The sequence below is a fragment of the Cynoglossus semilaevis genome, chromosome 1 (assembly GCF_000523025.1).
Source record: "Cynoglossus semilaevis isolate Cse_v1.0 chromosome 1, Cse_v1.0, whole genome shotgun sequence".
In the NCBI taxonomy this organism is placed as follows: Eukaryota; Metazoa; Chordata; class Actinopteri; order Pleuronectiformes; family Cynoglossidae; genus Cynoglossus; species Cynoglossus semilaevis.
The window spans coordinates 7,422,847-7,442,164 of record NC_024307.1 but is presented as its reverse complement, the minus strand read 5'-3'; the positions used below and the strand labels follow the sequence as shown (position 1 = coordinate 7,442,164).

Here is a 19,318-nt window from a genome sequence, read left to right as displayed (position 1 = left end):
TAATTTATTATTTAGGTCAGGCTACATACATTAAATGTCGGTCAAATAATTTCACATATTTTTTACAGTGAAAATACCTGATGTAATGTGATACGACATTATTTTTACTTATTTGTTTTAAATGCATTATTCATTGAATTCAGAAGCAGTGTGAAACAGTTACCACCTGCATAATCTGTCCAACAGGGGGCACCAAAACACCCTTTTACCTGCTTACCTACAATGAAACCTAGATTGAATCATGTGAAAAATACCTAACTAACTCCTCCTCTTAACAGTTACACATAAGGAGGGCATTCTATTGTTGTGTATTTTAATGTTCCACCTGGAGTCTGACTTACAGTAAACACAGGGATTTTTTTTTAAATAGAGTTTATAAAATGTTGCTGTTTTAATCCAAGTCATCTGTAAGCACCATTTTCTATCCCTCCGTCACATGAATCATTTATGACACAAAAAATTAGTAAAGGAACATTTTGAAAGCAGCATGTAACATATTTACATATTAAAAGCCAAAATGGCTAAAGAGTTTATGTTAGCCATGAAACGTCTAAATGTAGCTAGAGCAATATGTAAAAGGTAAGAGAAATATTAAAAAAGACAAAATAAATACAAACAATGGCTGTCATATAAAGAAACATTACCTAACAATTAGTCTTTAATTTTGCAAAAGGATACACAAAAGAAATTAAGGACAAAAAAAAGAAGTTAATTAAGTATATAGTGGAGGGTGCAGGGGGCACATTGGACATTCAAGATAAAACATTTTCTAAAACAGTGTCACAAAAACACAATCATTTTCCCACTGCTTCCACATAGTGTAGAGTGCTGCTGTGTTTTTATGTAACAGTTTTTCTCAGAGCTGTGGGCAGAAGTGCAGCTTTAATGATGCCTTTCCCAGAAATCTGCCACAGGAAATTACCATGGCTGTCACCTCAGTACCAGCCAGATTCCGGACCCCCCCCCCCCCCTCCCTTTGTTCACCCTCTCATTATGTGTGTGTCTGTGTGTTTGTGCATGTGTGTTTACTAGTGTCTGAGGTAAACACAAGCCATGTCAACTGTGACAGTCTGTACTGAGAACTTTACACAGCAGGTTTTGTTGGTTATCACTGACCTCTGGATGTCATACTCCAACTATTTAAATTGTAACTGATTACAGTTTAATCCAAAGATCTCATTCAAAACATTTAGTCCTGGCACTGAATTATAATCATCATCAGTCGAAACCCAACTCTGTGTTGTGGATGATCTGTGAAGTCCTAGAGCGCAGTCTTTGCAGTCCGAGATTCATCAGTCGGAGGGAAGACGTCCTCCGACGTATCTTCTCTCCATTTCTGCCGTCGACACTCGCAGAGTCCCAATTACCTGGATTCAGGAGCCTTAAGTTTTTTACATTAGGGAGGAGAGGCTTGGAGAATCTCCAGTGCCCCCTGTCCCTGCAGCTCCCTGATCTGTCAGAGTTTGTCTGCTCATATGTTCCAATGATGTCCCTAATATCACTGGAGCTGTCGGTGATATAATGGTTGGCCTTCCTCCCACTGAAGTCTCTGACCTCCACATCAGCATCGTAAGCTCCAACCAGAAGCTTCACCACCTCCATGTGGTTGTGCATGGCAGCCAGGTGCAGCGGCGTGTAGCCAGCATTTGACTGAACATCAACGCTCACTGGAACATTGTGTTGCTTGGCAAAGTTAATGATCAGTGCCATGAGATCAGGGTTGCCATACTTAGCGGCCCAGTGCAGGCAAGTGAACCCGGTGATAAAATCTTTCCTGGTGACAAAGCTGGGTTCTTCTCTAAGAAGGCGTTGCAAACTGTCCCAATTACCATCTGAAGCACACATCATCCACTCATGCTCCAGTGGCTCCAGAGTGATAGCGGTCCTGTCTTCATCCAGGTTGTAGGACACCTGGGAAATAGAGTCACTGTCCCCTTTGGAGGACAGTTGAAACGACCTGCGGTGGACCAGGCTTCTCCGCACTTGAGGGGAAGAGTCCATCATGACCTGAAGGAAGTGTTCGCGGCTGCCTATGGGGGTGTGACTACCATCACTTCCAGTGAGACTGGCCGTCTCCAACCGTTCCTCATCCTCCGCACAGTCTGGCCCAGGCTGAGTGGGTCCGTGCTGGGATTGCCTCTGTCTCAATGATGGCGGGCTCTGCTGGAGCTCCAGAGTGTCAGTGGGACTGAGTCCATCAGAAGTGCCAGGTTCCTGGCCTGTTCTACTACTGTTTACAGGCCCAGGCAGCTGGAACACAGAGTCCTCTGCAGGTTTGGGAGAGGCTTCAATCACAGAAATTTCTGGAATGTTGTCAGTGTTTCTCGTCCGCTCCTCATACTCACTCGTCCTTCTCTGGAAGATGTTTACGTTCCCCATTTCCCCAAGCTACCGTCACTAACTAACTAACTAGCTGACTGATTAACTTACTAACGAACGAAGAGAGTGAGTGATTGACAAGAAGACCAGATTCTTTACCTGTTGCTTCCGTGTCCTGAGCGGTGAATGGAGCTGCTCCCACCGATGACTCACTTTTCTGTGAATAAAGTTTGTAACCAACGTTCTCGGAGTCATATGCTCCTATTTACCCCGAGAACGAGTTTTTACTCCGGGTGAGGAGACAGTCCAAGAAACAGTAACGAACCACCAGGTCCAGTTTCTGACTCATTTGGTCCGGTTATGTCCTTCCACCTTGCAGCACTTCCACAGTGAAACATTCGTAGAACCAGGTCCCGCCCGGTCTTTGCTGCCTCTTCAGAACCGCCGGTACCCTTCCGGTGCACTCTGAAGGTCCAGAAAACTATTTCAAATTTACATTTTCTCAGAAATTCCTCCAGATGAATCGTTCTTTCTTGTTACACGCCTCTCTGGTGAGTTCAGAAGCACAAAAAACCCCAGAGGAGACGTACAGGTATTTGGTTGCAGGGGCGTTTCAAAGCCAGATGGGTGCGCCAGGAGGCGTGAAAGAAGGTAGAGGGGCCCCTTCATACCTGCCTTTAACCCGTGCCCTGTATCAGATGTCCTTAACAGGGAGGTACTGCTGGGATGTGTTGAAATTTTAGATTGATTTTTTTTAAATTATTTGTAGTGCTGGGGAATTATTTAGAACTGTGATTTATCACAATGAATCTTTTCTTTCAATTAAAAGCAAGTATGCACATAACAACAAACAATGTCCTTTTGTTATTTTTTGTTTTGTTTTGTTGAATCATAACAACTTTTTGATGCTGGCAATAATTTAGAATTTTATTGATGATTACTTGCATTTTATCACAGTATTTTCGTATGTATAGTATGTATACCAGTGTTGTTTTTTATTTGTTGTTTATAGTAAGCAAGTGTTACAGGAGTGTATTCCTTTTGAATTATACTTCAAAATTCCATGTACTCTGGCGATAAGAGCATTTAATTCAATAACTAAAATAAAAATAAAATGTTGATGTTTCTGTTCATGTGAGAGCTGCAGCAGTGGTTTCATCACCTGCACTGCTCCTATTGGTTGATTCTTTTTCACATATTTGCTATTTTACTATTAGTTTACAAGTTTCATTTAAGGCCTTATAATATTAGCCAGTGGCGCTTTGGCCCAGAGGCAATGTCTCTGTCATTGGTGTGGAACCCCAGCATTTAAGGCCTTATAATATTAGCCGTAATAAGATGGTAAGGGTCTAAACATGAGGGTCTTTCTCTGAGTTCTCCAGATGTTTTTAACAACATGACTCAACGGACCATTACAACATATGAGGCTACATTACTGACTGTCTAAAACTGCATGATCCTCTTCGCTGTCTCTGTCTTGTTCTGTGTTAACGACCAGATATAGATTTTAATTTTTTTCTAAAGACTTTCTCACACTACACTTTTTTTCTTGATCTTTTTAATTTCTTGATCTTATTTATTGGAAGAAAGTTCCAATAAATAAGATATTTTTTCCAAAGTGGTCTCTCAGTGCGGAGGTCTGGTGTCATGATTCATATTTATAACCAGACACAGACCAGAGGCTGCCACATTACAGAGACTCACTGGTCTGATGAGTCACATGGTCTCCTTTCTTCTAAGCCGTCTGGCTCTACTCTCTTCCGCTTCCTAATCAAGACCCCATTATTTTACTTCTCCTGCCATTTGTCCCTTTTTTACCAAGTGGTAACCTAAAAAAACCTGTTTACTTAAACTTGTTGAACCATGTCTTTTTTTAAAGCATTTTTTTCCATTGCAAACTACAAAGTTCTCAGAAGAAGAAGAATAAAGCAGTATAATTTTTTAAAAGCTCCCTGATGATCTTTCCTTGGCAGAGTTCTCATCTTGTGGCCAAAAGCTTAAAACTGATTTGTGAGTCTCGCTATATGCAGGGAATGGCAACAAATCAAAAAGGGTAGGGGGCTGTAATTTACCCTGAGAGGATTTATGTTTTGGCTCAATGTTTAAAATTGAACTTCAGTTCATTATAACAAATGAAGTGTGAATGAAAAACACAAGTTACTTACTGATGTATAAAGAACACAGTTTCTATAAAAGGTGGAAAACGGAGTTAAAACTAACATTTGTGCTTCATTTGAACCAATCTAACAACATTGACAAAAATGTTGGGTGAAACGTTCAACTGAAAACATCTTTTATTCTGAAGTTCCTCATATTGTTATGTTCCTAAAATAGTGGGTCAACTGTTTGGGTTATACTGATTTATGTATAAAGGAAAAGCATAATAAGAGCACCCATCAAAGGCTAGGTCTTTTCAAACAATTGTTTTGTTTTAACACGGCTAGACCTAAATCAGGCAACTGTCACCAATGACTGTTACACTTCAAGTTTGGAATACAACAAAATAACTATTTGTTATGACAGTGGTCTCAAACTCATATGAGTGGGGGGGCATTACTGTAATCATCATGTCATTGGAGGGCCATGTCAATGCAAAAAAAAAAAAAACTCTTTCAGTTGGTTTGTTTTAAATACTGTATGTGACAACAATACAGAAAGTCACTTCTGCAGAGACCAGGCACATGACGCCACTTCTGCTTTCAACTAACAAAATGCAGACGTGTGTATTCAGTTTAGTTAGTCAGTACAAAATCCTTTCTGCTCTGATTTTCTCAGTTACTACAACAAAAACATTTGTCTCATACGTTTACTTAACCCTCGAGTACATTTCAAATTGAACACTTGTGTGTCCAGGTATTTTATCAGTTCATCAAATCCCTTCATCAAATCATCCCTCCGTAGCCATTAACCCTCAGTAAAGAACTGAGGCATTATTGACATCGGTGCGGGCCAGATGTGGGAGGTTGGTGGGCCAGAAGTGGACCGCAGGCCAGGAGTTTGAGACCCTTGTGTTGTGCGGGCCAGAAGTGGACTGCAGGCCAGGAGTTTGAGACCCTTGTGTAATGAAGAAAAAAGTGTTTCTCCCACTTAAATCGAACCAACTTTTTGTATGAACGGTGAGCAAACACCATTTTAAACATTTTCAAAAAGTAAAAGAAACATTGTCACTGTTGCAGTCCAGTCATGTGGAAACAACTCGTTTGCACCCACGACTCCTTTGTTCCCAGTTAATTAATAATTAGCTCCGTTCCATCACAGAGAAGTGTAATGCCTGGGTTGCCAGGTTTTGAAAACACGTCCTGGTTTGTTCTTTCTATTTGGCTGTGCAGTAAGGAAGCACGTTAACCATTACCAGATGCTAACGGCTTTCTATTAGCCACCACTCAGTGCACCGGTTAAATGTCAGTGTTTTAGTAATCAAGACAAGCTGTAAGCCAAGCTGTCTTATTAGCTAAAAATGACAATGAAAAAGTATAAGGAAAATCAGGAAAAGATAAAAGCTAAACATTAGCTAAAAATAATTTAAGTGAGTTAGCTAGTTGGTGGGTTAGTTTAGATGTATTCAAATATAATTGGTCAAATATTTTTCCTATTTTATTTTTTATTTGAAGCATTTGAAAATACAATATAAAATCTTCATAATACACATTATTATGAATATATGACATAATTTAGGAATAGAATATAAAATAATTGTCTAATCACCACAAGACCACCCTGAAGTACTCCGGCGGACCATCTGGAGGCTGCGCACCCTCTGTTGAAGACCTCTAATCTAGATAATAGTAATACAACAAAATTACAAATAATCTCAGAAATTACTAAACATTAGTTTTGCAGATAGAAACAGACCGTTACTTTAGATAAAATTGTCTTAAATAACATACAGATCCCGTTATGTCACCATTGACTTTAATTTCATTTTGGTCGCCGTGTTGTGTGACCGATCGCCGTATCATTGTCAGCTCGGCGTCAGGTGGGGGCTCCATCAGAAAGCAGTCAAGCCTCAGGTCGGCAGCGGTTGGACAGAGAACCAGGCAGCGGCCTCAGCATCACCGCGGCTCCGCCAATCAGAGCAGGGCAGATTAACCCCAACAGTCCCGGTGCTGTCGTGGAGTAACATCCTTAGAAAACAAGCCTCCTTCTCGGTCCTCTGCTCTTCACTGTCGTTATGGAGGGCTCTTTGGCGGCAAAATAAACCGATACGATCGTTGTTTCGACCGATTTTATTTTTATTTCTATTTTTCGCCTCGAGAAGAGAAATGGAGGCTGGCTCCAGAATCGGAGAAAGCACGGATGCGATAGTGATGGACGATTCTCCCACAGATGAGAGGGGGATGCAGGATGGCTGTCAGAGGTGGGGTTTTATTTCATTACCTCTGTTTCATTTACTGTATTTTACTGTATAACCTGATGTCAGCTCGCTGCAAACACACGACATCTACAGTAGAAGAGAGATGTGCGTACTGTGATTACTATGCAGTGATACTCTGTGACAGTAGGACAGAGTACAGTGTATGATCTTTGTAGTACTTTATGCAAATTGTGTAATAAACGCTATCATTTTATCATTTTTAACTGATTATTTCTACCTTTATGATTTATTTATAACAAAAATACTCTGATGTTGTTAACGTCTAACTTCTTAATGTCAATGTTCAGTAATGACATTAATGTTTTTGCCGCCTCCATCAGGCAGTTTGTCAGTATCTGATGTGTTTTTGCAGCCGCAGGGATTTTATGTTGATATGTAACAGACAGTGAGCATGACATCACACATGACATCACACTACTGTTGACTCAGGAGCTGTGGCCTGTTCAGTGTCACCAGGCTTCTGCCATGGTCACCATGAGCTGTGTCTCACACGACAGATGGGACAGCAGTCCACAGACAAATATTAAACGGTGCAGGTCAGTTGTTGGAACTTTTCCAGTTGGCAACGGTAGCCTAACTTAAAAAATTTAAAAACGCTTTGTGGAGAATATTTTCTTAGAAAAAAATGAAGAAGCATATTAAAAAACAATAGAGAATAAAAAATTTAAAAAGTAAAAAAAAAAGACAACCTATTTAGTTATTGAGAAACGCAATAATTGGTGAGTAATTAGCAGTATTTTTTTAACTTAATGTCAATAGTAAATGCACCATAACAAGGATATTTTTAAACTAATGTTGTTGAATGAATCATGAATGTTTTATGCCATAAAAATGAAAGTTTTTCTGGACGCAGTTATCTCCAACCACCACCAGGGTACATTTGTTTCCCCTTTCATTACACTTGCCTAAAACCAGACCAGGGTATTAAGGACGTTAACAGTCTTCAGTAAAGTGAATGTTCTAGCATCTGACACTCGCCCAGCGTGAAAGACAGTGCAGACAGACTAAGCCTTAGTCCTGTTTGATTAGGGTTTTGATCGGCAGTAAAGTGAATGTTCTAGCGTCTGACACTCGCCCAGCGTGAAAGACAGGAGCCCGAAGGCAGGAGAAAAGATGCTCGGCTCGGGTGTCAAAGACATTTAGAGCGTCTCCTTTGTGCCAGTCATTTAAACACACAACCCACATTTACTGTTGTGCATTTCACCACTGATTAAATCCAGCTAAAACCACAGGTAAATTACAACAACAACGGATAGCTAAAAATCACAACAGCTAATGCTAGCTGCATGTCCAGCCACGTCACAAATGTTTTTAAGTCTGGCCAGTAGAACACAGATGGGTTTGGTTTGGCATTAATGGTTTCAGTCTGGCCAGTAGAACACAGATGGGTTTGGTTTGGCATTAAAATTAGAAATGTATTTCCATAGATTTTTTTTAATGTGAACTTGTCTTTGCGGCCAACTTGTAGCTATCTAGCTAGCTATTTGTGACCATCATTGATGTGTACTTCCACTATGTTCCAATGTTCCATATTTTATCATCTATTGTCTGCAGACTATGGATTTCAACCCATCTATAATTGTTCCTCAGACATTGATCTGAATCTGAATGTCTATAAAAAGAGATGAGATCAGCCCGGGCTTCAGCTCGTGCTTTTTGTTTTTCCTTGTTAGAGCAGATTTACGAGGCTATCCTGACATCGGTGCCTGATGCCTGTGTGAGTGGAGCAGCTCAGCGACACCTTCCCAGGATTTATTTTTGTATTCGTCCGGTGAATTATTGATGACTCTCCACAGTTTTTTTTTATATCCTTCCGCGTGTGTGTGTGTGATACCCAGCATTATGAAAAAAAATAGACTCAGTTTCATGATGTGAGGACACAGCACAGGTCACAGAGTGTCTATATAAAGGTTTAGTGAACATTTACAGCTGCATTAAACTCCCATTTAAATCCATGTTGAAGTTAAGCTGGTGTACGTTAGCCTGACTTCCACTTATACTGTATATGTTTTAATATATTTATTCATATATATTATATATTTTAATAGAATATATGTATGCATATATATCATATTAAAATATAATATATACTGTATATATAAAATATATAACGAAAATCAGTGAATGAAAAAATGTTGAACTATTTATTGATTTAGATATTTGTTTCCATTTTATTGCAACGTAACAAAAACTATTGTAACTTTACCACAGGGAGAGCGAGATCATCACCTGTCTCATTATAGAAGGATTTTAAAACAATATGAGGTCTTGCCGCCTCTGTTGACTTACTACGCTGCTATGGTGACAAGACAGGAAGTGCTGCTGAGTTTGGTCCACTGTGGAAAAACAAGCATGTGGTAGACTACACAGCAGTCACGGTCCAGCTCACTAAGACAACTGAAGCAGAGTTCTGTGTCTACTGTTAGGGCAAAAGTCATAAAACATTATAGCTATAGTTAAAAAGAAATATATAAATATACAGATAGTAAGACTAAGATTTTTAAATTACCTCAAGGTGACTCCGTTTAAAGCCTGTTTCTTTTGCCATTGTTATATATATATATATATATTTATAAAAATAAATATATATATATATATACACATATATATAAAATTTCCTGAAATATTTATTAACAATAGGAAAGTCCGGCAAACCGATATTATCCGCCTAATATTTCCTGTTTTTCCTTCTATAACGAAAACCTGATAACGCAATGCCTATGTCTGTGTCCTAAAAATAGTTTAGGGGATAAACGGCTGCATATTAAAGTGAAAGTCACTAGATGGCAGCATTGCAGCTCATTTGCTTAATCTCATTCTCATACAGTGGTTTGTACCGATAAATCATTCAATATTACCAGGCCTATATCAGTATCGGTTGATATCGGAATCGGAAATTAAGCATTTGGACCATATCGGCATATTATATCCGACAATAATATAATATCCGACAATGCCTAATTAACAACAACAATATATGACTCTGCAAGTAACACCAGCATGACCAATATTAAAACACAGCAACACAGAATTTATTTCTCCTCAGATTTTCAGCCAGCGCCACACTGTGGTGTAGAGTGGAGTAGTGACAGAACTCACACTTAAATTCAAATTTAAAAGCACATGTACACACAGGAGAAACAAGACTATATACTGTATATTAGATTATATAACAAGTACCACCATTGGCACACGTGCCATAGTTTGAAAACTGTACTGAATTCAAGGAGGCACTAAATGATCATTTTAAGTAATGGCGCCGTCTTTTAAGGGCTTCGGTCGTTTATGACAGCTGACCTTTCAGCTGACTTCTCACCATCAGGCTGCAGCTGGCAGCAGAGTGGATGAGGTGGTGGTTCTTAAGAGATTGCTTTGGTTTTTTTTCTAATGAAACTTTTTAATTTTGTCATTAGACAACGTCCAGGATTAGACAACGTCTAGGATAGAAAAGAGAATTAATGTTTACTTTCAGATTTCTGCCACAAATAATAACAACTGGATGTGGATTGTTGTTGAATTTGCGTAGTGAAAGAATTCAGAAAACAGAAAACAACCTCTTCTTCTCTCCTCTCTTCTCCTCAGTGACATCCCAGCTGTTTCCCTGTGCCCCCCTGACAGTGTGTGCTCTGCCGAGAGTCCTCTGAGGGTCCTCCAGTCAGACGGCGAGCTGTGTGACAGCTGCAGCAGCCTGGGCAGACCCTCGTCCTCCTGTCAACTCTTTCAAGTAGGTCTGAGCACTGACTGGTCTTCTACTTTTGGCTGAATACCACCAGATGTCCCCACGGGGGATCACATCCTTCACCAGATCCAAACTCCCACTCACCTCTATCTCTGCAAACCAACACAACTTCACCACGGTCTCCATCACGTCCATCACGTTCTCTCCTTATAAAACTGTCTTATTTCATAGCAGGTGTCCTTACTTTTTAGGAAGTACTTTTTTTTTTCTTAAATATTATTTAGCTGTGTCTTCTTCCCATGGTTCTGCAGGGGCCCCGACTCGGTGCCTATGACTCTCCACAGCCACTAAAATGCCCCCACTGTAGCTGCCGCGGGTCACTCAGACCAAACCAGGGCCACGGGTATCATTTGAATACAACAGATCCTCACCCGGATAGAGGCGCTGCAGTAAAGGTGGGACACAGCTGCAGTTCTGCTCATCAGGTGTCACGTCACGGCGACGCACGGTGCCACTGGCTGCACGGATCACATGACGGCAGGACGCACAAGGCGACGCAGAGACATGTGGTCACAGTTAGGTGTGTTTAAAAGAGCAGAAATAATCAAATTAATAATCTATTTACCCACGTTTTCATTTACTGTGTGGATCTTCATTAACATGACCTGTTGTATTACAGGGACGGTGGACTTTACTACATCCTTAGAAGGTTAGTATAGACACAGCTCTCACTGTAAGACCCTGAAACTGATGGATATATTTATCATCTCTGTCAACTGATACAGTATCAGCCAATATTAACATTATTATTATTGGTATCATAGTAAAAGGTACAATGTACAAAGTGTAGTTTAATGTGTATTTAAGAATTTAGTTTAAAAGGTAAACAAATTAATTAAACGAAAAAAATGCATGACCAACATTTTTTTCCCTTCAGTTATTCCCAGGTGATAGCAGACCATCCTTTAGCTCTGTTGGTGGGCTGTGCTGTACTCTTACTGGGCTGCTCAGTGGCAGGACTCCTCATCGGCCCCCTCCCTGACTTTTCTGATCCACTGCAGGTAAATTCTACACACAACCTTCCATTGTGTTTACACCTATTTCATATTTCCACAGAAACGTATTGCTGCCACGCTGAGAAAAAAAAATTGGCTCCGTATCACATAATCACGAAATAACGTGAAAGTTATTGTTATCGTTATTACGTGATACTGAGATAATTTCTTTTCTCAGTGTGGCAGCAATACGTTTCCGTATATTTCTTATCTTAAAACTACAAAAAAGAAAAGAAAAAAGGAATAAAGAATTTGATGGATTTCAACTGTAAGTGACCGTGATTCAGTGTTTGGTCTTTAATGGTTTTCAAAATGGCTGTTTTCAAAATCTTACATCTTATCTATCAATCTTACGAACAAGCAATCTTATCTAACTTATTGCCAAAGCAATGTTCAGATATTCCGTTCGATGAAATATGAAGGTCTTCATCTGAGCTGTCAATCTTTCTAATGTGATCGTCTCCCTCTCTCACCACCTGGGTGGCTCAGCGTTAAATAATTACTGTTTCCCTAATGACTCAGGAGCTCAGGCGTATCATTTAACACAGTCTCATCTCTGATTCACTGAACTGCTCTATATTAGAACACACATTTACGTCATCCTGATTAACTACACCCTCCTGTGTTTGATGAGCATGTCGTATCGTAAAGGGCAAAAAGGGGGGGAAAGTGCGTCAATACTGCAACGTGTAACTGCAACAAGTAGCTAATAATAGTTTTAATATGGATGTGTGTGTGTGTGTGTGTGTGTGTGAATGTGTGTAGTCATACCATCTAAACAGGGTTTCGAGCCACGGGGAACCTACATTGGAGTTCGTCAGTCCAGCCTGTCCAAGCTGCGAGAGAACACGGGCCCAGGAAAAGCTCTGTCTCCTCTACCACAGCAGCTCAGCACAAGGTTAGCATTATTAGGCTAACTGAGACTCAGGCCGTGATATAACAGTAACTCTAGCTACTCTACCTGTACATGTGGTTAAAACTCACAACACAAATTAGAAAAAGAAACATTACATGTGCACTCTCAACCCAGGGAATGATAAAAGTTTGTTCTGTGACTGAGAAAACATCTTTATGACTTACTTACAAAACTCAGTAATGGGGCTCAGCTAGGCTAAGCTAATCATGCTAACCGTCTTCTTCTGTGGGCTACATGGCAGTTTTTTTTGTCATGCCATTTATTTTTGCATAGCATTACTGCCACCTACTGAACCTACTGTAGTTTCCACTTGTATTTATTTCCATGTAGAAATATTTTACCTACTTCCATAAAATTAGACAAAATAATTATATGTAATATAATGCAAATACACAAGGCACATTTCCTATGGCCTGTTATATTATATTATATTATATTATATTATATTATATTATATTATATTATATTATATTATATTATATATAGCAATAAAAAAGATTCAACTTCATCAACAAATTAGTGCTAATTAATTACATTCACCTTTACTATTTATTGATTTATAATTATAAATGTTTTCCTTTTATTTATAGGAACATTTTACAGCACTGAAGCTAAGATGATATCAACAATGATAATGATCAATGATAAAAGACATTTCAAGCAAAGAAATATAAAAAAGGCAAAAAGAAATAAAATAAAACCAATTCTTTGGTTCTTGATCATAGCTTAAATAAATATAAATTCTTCCAAACCTGATTGTTGAATTTAAAAAAACGTGTGTAAATAAATACTAATTACATTGAAGCGCTGCATGTCCTTTTTTTTAACCCATAACCTAATTTATGGGCCTTTCATCAACAGAGACAGCAGTGATGAGAGAAACACCTCCAGACTCCGCGTCAGGAGGATGCTGGCCAGGGATCTTTACCCAAACACTTTCCTGTGTGACGCTCCAGGTAAGTCACTTCACAAATGGTTAATCCATACCTCATCGCTTTACTGAATCCAGTGTTTTAATTATTTGTTTTTTTAGAGATAAAATATAAATATACTTTTTTAAAAACTACATTCACATACAGTACTCAAAACTGTTTAGAATACAAAGCATCTGCAGAACCAGCAAAATAACAGACAAAACAGCACAATAACAATACAGATCCAACAACAACAAAGGGATCGGGAACTGATCTATTGTGGCTTGAAAAATATTTTTTCTGTTCTTTTCCCCAGGCATGTCATTGAAGATTTGAATTTTGAATAAATATAACAAATGTGTTATTAGTCTTCTTTTTCCTTGATTAATTTCACCCTCCACAAACACTCATGTCATGGCAGCAGATAAATCACGAGTCAATGATTCACTGCTGGTCGTCTTGTTTCTGAAAGTCAATCCATCTGTCCGTTTCCACGCAGGCGCACATTTGGCCCAGCTGGTGTTCCGATCTGAAAACTCTGCGAGTCTCTGGAGCCTGGAGGCCATCCACGCCATGTGTGAGATGGAACAATCCAGGGTTAGCTCTGATCTTTTGTCCCTTTTAGTCCTACGTCCTTCTCTGCACCTACGCTCTGACGACCTCATTGTTTTTTTCACATTAATACAACTTCTCTCAGAACTTTATCCAGTGGAAGCTGAATTATTTTGTCTGTTTCAGATCCGCTCCCAGGCTCAGTTCACATTAATACAACTTCTCCCAGAACTTTATCCAGTATTTTATCTGTTTCAGATCCGCTCCCAGGCTCAGTTCCAGGACATGTGCCAGCAGCACGTGAGGACGGAGACAGAGGGAATGTCCAGAAGCGGCTGTTGCCCAAGCTGGTCCCTGGGGAATTACCTTGCTGTGCTTATGAATGCTTCCTGCTGCCTCAGCCTTACATCTCATCAGGTACATTAGCATTCCAGTTGGTTATGTCCTCGATAATCTCCTCATCGTAATGCATATTTTTTCTAAACCTTCTTTGATTCCCTGACAGGTTTCGGGCTCTCTGAGCCTTCTACGGAGGTGTGCTCCACACTATCACCAGGGCCATCTAGTGGAAGCCTGTGTGGACAGACCAGAACACGGCGCCTGCTCCTCGGTTCCAACTCGCTGCAAACAGTCACGCATGGTGTTCCAGATCCTGCACTTTCTGGTGGATAAAGACTTCCTTGGCCCCCAGACTGTTGAATACCAAATCCCCACACTGAAGTACAGCCTCCTGTTCTTACCTGTCACCAAAGGGGAGCGCACCATGGAGATATATATGAAGAGTCTTGAAGGCAGGGAGCTCAACTACAATAATACAATTGTCACTGGAATGGATTTTGGCATCAAGCTGACGCTGTTTAAACACTATCTTGCAAGAGACTCGATCTTCCCTGCCTTAGCTGTTTTCTGTCTTCTTCTGACCATGTTTTTTTATCTCCACTCTCTCTTCATAGTGGCATTGTCTGTAATAGCAACCACTGGGTCCCTCCTGACTTCCTATTTCTTCTACAAAGTGGTCTTTCGTCTCACGTTCTTCCCCTTGGCCAACCTCACAGCAGCTCTGGTTCTCCTGGGAAGCTGCTCAAACCAAGTTTTCATCTTTGCAGATTTATGGAATTTGCAGCTGTCACAAAAGCCACCTGCCGTCTTGGAGAAGAGGGTGCACAGAGCAGTACAGGAAGTGGGCTATTTTATTTTAGCATCAGGGTTGACTTCCAGCGCAGCGTTTTTCTCCGGCTATCTCAGCAGCATCACAGCTGTCAGATGTTTCTCCGTGTATCTTGGGACCTCCTCTTTGATCAGTTCCCTCCTGTCTCTCGTGTGGCTGCCTTGCTCTTTTGTTCTGCGGGAACGCTACTCTGCGACTTCCTCCGTATCTGTAGCCGTGCAGGGCTGGAAACCTTGCTGTTCCAAAACCGGTGGATTCTGGGAAACAAACTCGCGCAAAAGATGCCTTTTCACCCTCTGCCAGAAGCTGAGGGAGCTAAAAAGAGGGCTGAGTGACACTTCAAATTTGTTATTCCTCAAAATTGCACCTTGTGGAGTGGTGAAGTTCCGGTATATCTGGGTGTGTTGGTTCGCCGTACTTGCTGCTGGGGGGATGTACATGTCCTGCATCGACCCAGGCATGAGGCTCCCCACCCTGGAGAGCAAAGATGCCCAGCTTTTCCGCTCCAGTCACCCATTCGAGCGATACGACACAGAGTATCGCCACATGTTCATGTTCGAGAGACAGAGAAATGGAGAGGACAAGCCTGTGATGGTGACACTGGTCTGGGGGATCGAACCAACAGATAACGGGGATCACTTTGACCCTAACAGCAATGGTTCTTTGGTGCTTGACCCACACTTCAACATGAGTAGTGCAGACGCCCAAATCTGGTTAAGGGACCTGTGTGGAAGGGTCCGGAACCAAAGCTTTTATTCTCGTACCTCACCTGAGGACAGAAACATGATGACGGAAAATATCTGCCTGGTTGAGCAGCTAATACACTGGGTGTCGCTCAGACGCTGCTCAGATCCTGACGACAACCTCCGTCCCTGCTGTAATGACCTGTCTTTTCCTTACGCTCCCAGTGTTTTTGAAAAATGCCTCAGTATGATGCTGGCAGAGCGGTACTCTGAGGGTCATCTGGCCCACACTGGAGGCCTGTACTTTCACCCAGATGGCAGGTTTGCTGCCCTAGTGTTGGAATTCAAAACCACCTACCTCTACAGCTTCAACTATAGCAAAACCAACACTTTCTACAAAGAAATCCTGACATGGTTCAACAGGGAACAATTTGGAGCACCTCAAGGGCTGGAGAACGTCTGGGTCAGCAGTCAGCTGTCTCTGTTTGACCTCCAACAATCCCTCAGCTCGGAGACCCTGGTTGTAGCCGGTTTCTCTGTAGCTCTCACCTTAGCTATGCTTCTCCTCACCACCTGGAATATCCCTCTGAGCATTTATGGCACTGTAGCAGTAGGAGGCAGTGTTTTCGTCACAGTGGGCCTCCTGGTTCTTCTGGAGTGGCAGCTGAGCGGGATCGAGGCTCTGTTGATATCGTCGGCTGCAGGACTGTCTGTAGACTTTGTTGCTAACTACTGTATCTCGTACAGCTTGGCTCCTCATTCTGACAAAATTGGAAAAGTAGCACATTCCACCAAACGGATGGTTCGCCCTGTAGCAATAGTTTCCGGTGCTTTTTTCTCCATGGGGATCATCATGTTACCGGCTACAGCTCTCCTGTTCAGAAAACTGGGAATTTTTCTGTTCTTGGTCAAATGCGTGGCCTGCGGTTTTGCGACCTTCTTTTTTCAGTCGTTGTGCTGCTTCTTCGGGCCCAAGACAAACTGTGGGAAGGTCACTCTTCCTTGTTTTCCAGATAAGTCCAATGGCAGTTTGTCCTCAGCCTCGGTAGCAGAACCTGGTCTGTCCTCTGCAGCAAATGGGGAGTTTGCTAGACCCAGAGTGAGGAGGAGTTATGAACAAGACGCAGGTGGATATCTCTACCCCGTTCACCAGCGTCAGCACCGACAAAAACAGATGGGGGGGAGAGAAGGGGTTTGCAGGGGACCAGAACAGTATGAACTTCAGCCGCTGGCCTACAGGCTCAGCGACAGCTTCGAGAACAGCACCTGCACCAGTAAACTGTCCAACCGTCCCTCGGTCCTCTCTGATGAGATTGAATATTGCGGTAAAGATATAGAAAGAAACGGCACAAGTGCTGAGAATGTCCAACATAAGATCTACCAACCACCTCCGGCCGTTCAAACCTCATCTCCTTACAGGGACAACACCCTGAGGCCTGTCAGGTTGGCACAAGCCGACTTCGCTGATGACGAGTTGCTGTGTAAGACTTGCAGAGGTCAGAGTAGCGGGGCAAGAGACTGGGGCAATACATCCTTCTCTTCATCGTCGAGTATACAGGACACAATAATCAGCCACACGATGGAGACCACTGACCAGCCCTCACTCTGCAAAGAGGAGCAAACCTCCGAGGAGTGTCTCCACTACCACGCTGTGACAGGACGCCTCCCCTCCCAGTCGCAGAGCTCCTGCGAGGGTCTGGAGGAGTCTTGTGAAACATGCCTCAGTGACATTGATCCAGGACCCTCCAGCACGCAAGACCAAGGAGACGCTCAGTTACAACCAGGATACCTAAACGGGAAGAGGGACACTCTGCGCCTCTCCCTGAAAGAAACTGTTTATGAGACGTCCAAAGGACGCAGCAGTCAGAGTGAAGAGCTCGTCATTTTACCCAACAGTAAGCCCGATTTACCAGATGTGTGGATAAAGAGAGATGGGAAACGGGAAGATACATGTTAAAAAGAAAAAAGTTTCAGGATTCCTGGTTGACACTGTGTCTTCATCAGAAGACACAGGAGATTAAAGAATTGAATAAAGGACCATACAAGGTTACTTTTGATCTTGTATTTCTGACACACTTTTTTCAAATTTTAAATTTGAATATCTGCTTTGTGCACGTCTACATTGCACCCATTTTTAAAAGTCAGCCTTTCTCTGTATAAGAATTCACTCATGGATATTCAGATTATGACTAAAAAATGACAGAAAAATGTTCTGCTTTCCATGGATCATGATGTTTGCAGATGATATTGTAATCTGTAGGGAGGGTGGGGAGCAGGTGGAAGAGAACCTTGAGGAGTAATCTAAGGCAGTGGTTCTCAAACTGTGGTACCCACCAGTGGTACGTGAGCGCTCTCTAGTGGAACGTGGGTGAAATTCATATTTTCATTAAACATAACCATCATTATAAACATATCTCCTGTGTTGTTGAAGCTAACAGGGAAGGCCTATGCTGCTATATTCTAATGTTGGTCACCGTGGTGGTACTACAGAGAGCTGGTACAGAGTATAAAAAGTTTGAGAACCACTGATCTAAGGTGAGGGTTTGTTTTAGGGCAACAGGGAATAAAGTTCAACAGAAGTGCGACACGTGGAAAGATAAAAACTGTAGCAGACGTAGTTTGAGAAGAAAGGGAGTGGAATGGGTGGTGACGAGTATCGAGGTAACATCCGGCAAGCAGCTTAAATGAATAGGAAGGTTTAAAAGACAGTAGTGAGATATGCTATGATGCATGGTTTAGAGACAGTAGCTCTGTCTAGGAGACAAAAGGTTGAGTTGGAGGTGGCAGAAACGACGATTCTGAAAGACCAGGATGGACAGGATTAGAAATGAACAGATCAAAGGGACAGTTAAGGTGGAGATGGAGTTAGAGACAGAGGTTTGGATGGTTTGGACATGTGGTGAGGAGGGAATTTGATCACACTTACAGAAGACTTTGATTTTGCACTAACAGCAACATGTACAGCACACGCTGATATTTTTTAGAATCACAAAAATGTCTTTCGTGAAGTCAGTTTGCATTTAATGTTTCCTCGTCAAACTAAAGAGTCCTGCCGTTTGTTCAAGTGTCAGTGCCAAAAAGACGTTTCTCTCTAAATTGTATGTCTTTAAAGCTAGTAAAGGTTTCTAAGAGTCAAACCCACATGTTTTTTCTACAACGTTGACAGATTATGGTGCAAACTGTTCCTGGATCTGTGGATCTGTCTGTACATGCCTGTGAGCTCTGCTGCAGTAGTGGAACCATCACTACTGCAGTATTGCAAAAGTACATACTGTACATTCTGGCTGCTGCACTGCTTCGAGAAACTCCACTGAACACAGATTAACGTTCTGCTCATGTACTGTATGTCCTCATCCACAGATCTTTTGCAATAACATTTTTGTGAGCAGCATGAACCGACGGTCCGTCAGTAGGAGCTGATAAAGATGTTTGTGATTCGTCCAGCTGATGTATGAGTATACGAATATTTCATGTGACTTTGAGTGTTCTGTGTTGTTCAAGGAAGTTTGACATGAGGAAGAAAACCATGTTACATTTATGTGACTGTGAAGATGAGTGCTTTTGAAGAAAAAATGAAATTATTACTGGCCTTTGACCCTAAAGCTGCAAAATCAGTTGCCTTTGAAACAATGAAAATCAATAAAGTGGACGAAAGGT

At 41.5% G+C, this 19,318-nt stretch overlaps 2 protein-coding genes across 2 annotated transcripts; one reads left to right on the top strand and one right to left on the bottom strand.

The window, feature by feature from the left end:
• Nucleotides 1-630: 630 nt before the first annotated feature.
• On the bottom strand, nt 631-3,284 carry LOC103377391 (ankyrin repeat domain-containing protein SOWAHC-like). Its single transcript, XM_008308186.3, has one exon. It carries the CDS (start codon nt 2,377-2,379, stop codon nt 1,219-1,221), a length of 1,161 nt encoding a protein of 386 aa, XP_008306408.1. The 5' UTR covers nt 2,380-3,284; the 3' UTR covers nt 631-1,218.
• A 2,974-nt stretch (nt 3,285-6,258) lies between these two features.
• disp2 (dispatched RND transporter family member 2) lies at nt 6,259-18,467 on the top strand. The gene is made up of 10 exons (XM_017038071.2): nt 6,259-6,676; nt 10,277-10,418; nt 10,685-10,953; nt 11,053-11,082; nt 11,311-11,434; nt 12,211-12,326; nt 13,206-13,300; nt 13,758-13,855; nt 14,069-14,227; nt 14,316-18,467. Exons 1-10 carry the CDS (start codon nt 6,582-6,584, stop codon nt 17,616-17,618), a joined length of 4,431 nt encoding a protein of 1,476 aa, XP_016893560.1. The 5' UTR covers nt 6,259-6,581; the 3' UTR covers nt 17,619-18,467.
• The last annotated feature ends 851 nt before the right edge of the window (nt 18,468-19,318 follow it).

What these genes read in the sequence shown, in the direction of transcription:
- LOC103377391 (XM_008308186.3), bottom strand. Translation starts at nt 2,379, where the DNA reads ATGGGGAACGTAAACATCTTCCAGAGAAGGACGAGTGAGTATGAGGAG.
- disp2 (XM_017038071.2), top strand. Translation starts at nt 6,582, where the DNA reads ATGGAGGCTGGCTCCAGAATCGGAGAAAGCACGGATGCGATAGTGATG. An exon ending in ACTTTTCTGATCCACTGCAG is followed by an intron (nt 11,435 to 12,210) that starts GTAAATTCTACA and finishes CCATCTAAACAG; the next exon opens with GGTTTCGAGCCACGGGGAAC. An exon ending in TCAGCCTTACATCTCATCAG is followed by an intron (nt 14,228 to 14,315) that starts GTACATTAGCAT and finishes ATTCCCTGACAG; the next exon opens with GTTTCGGGCTCTCTGAGCCT.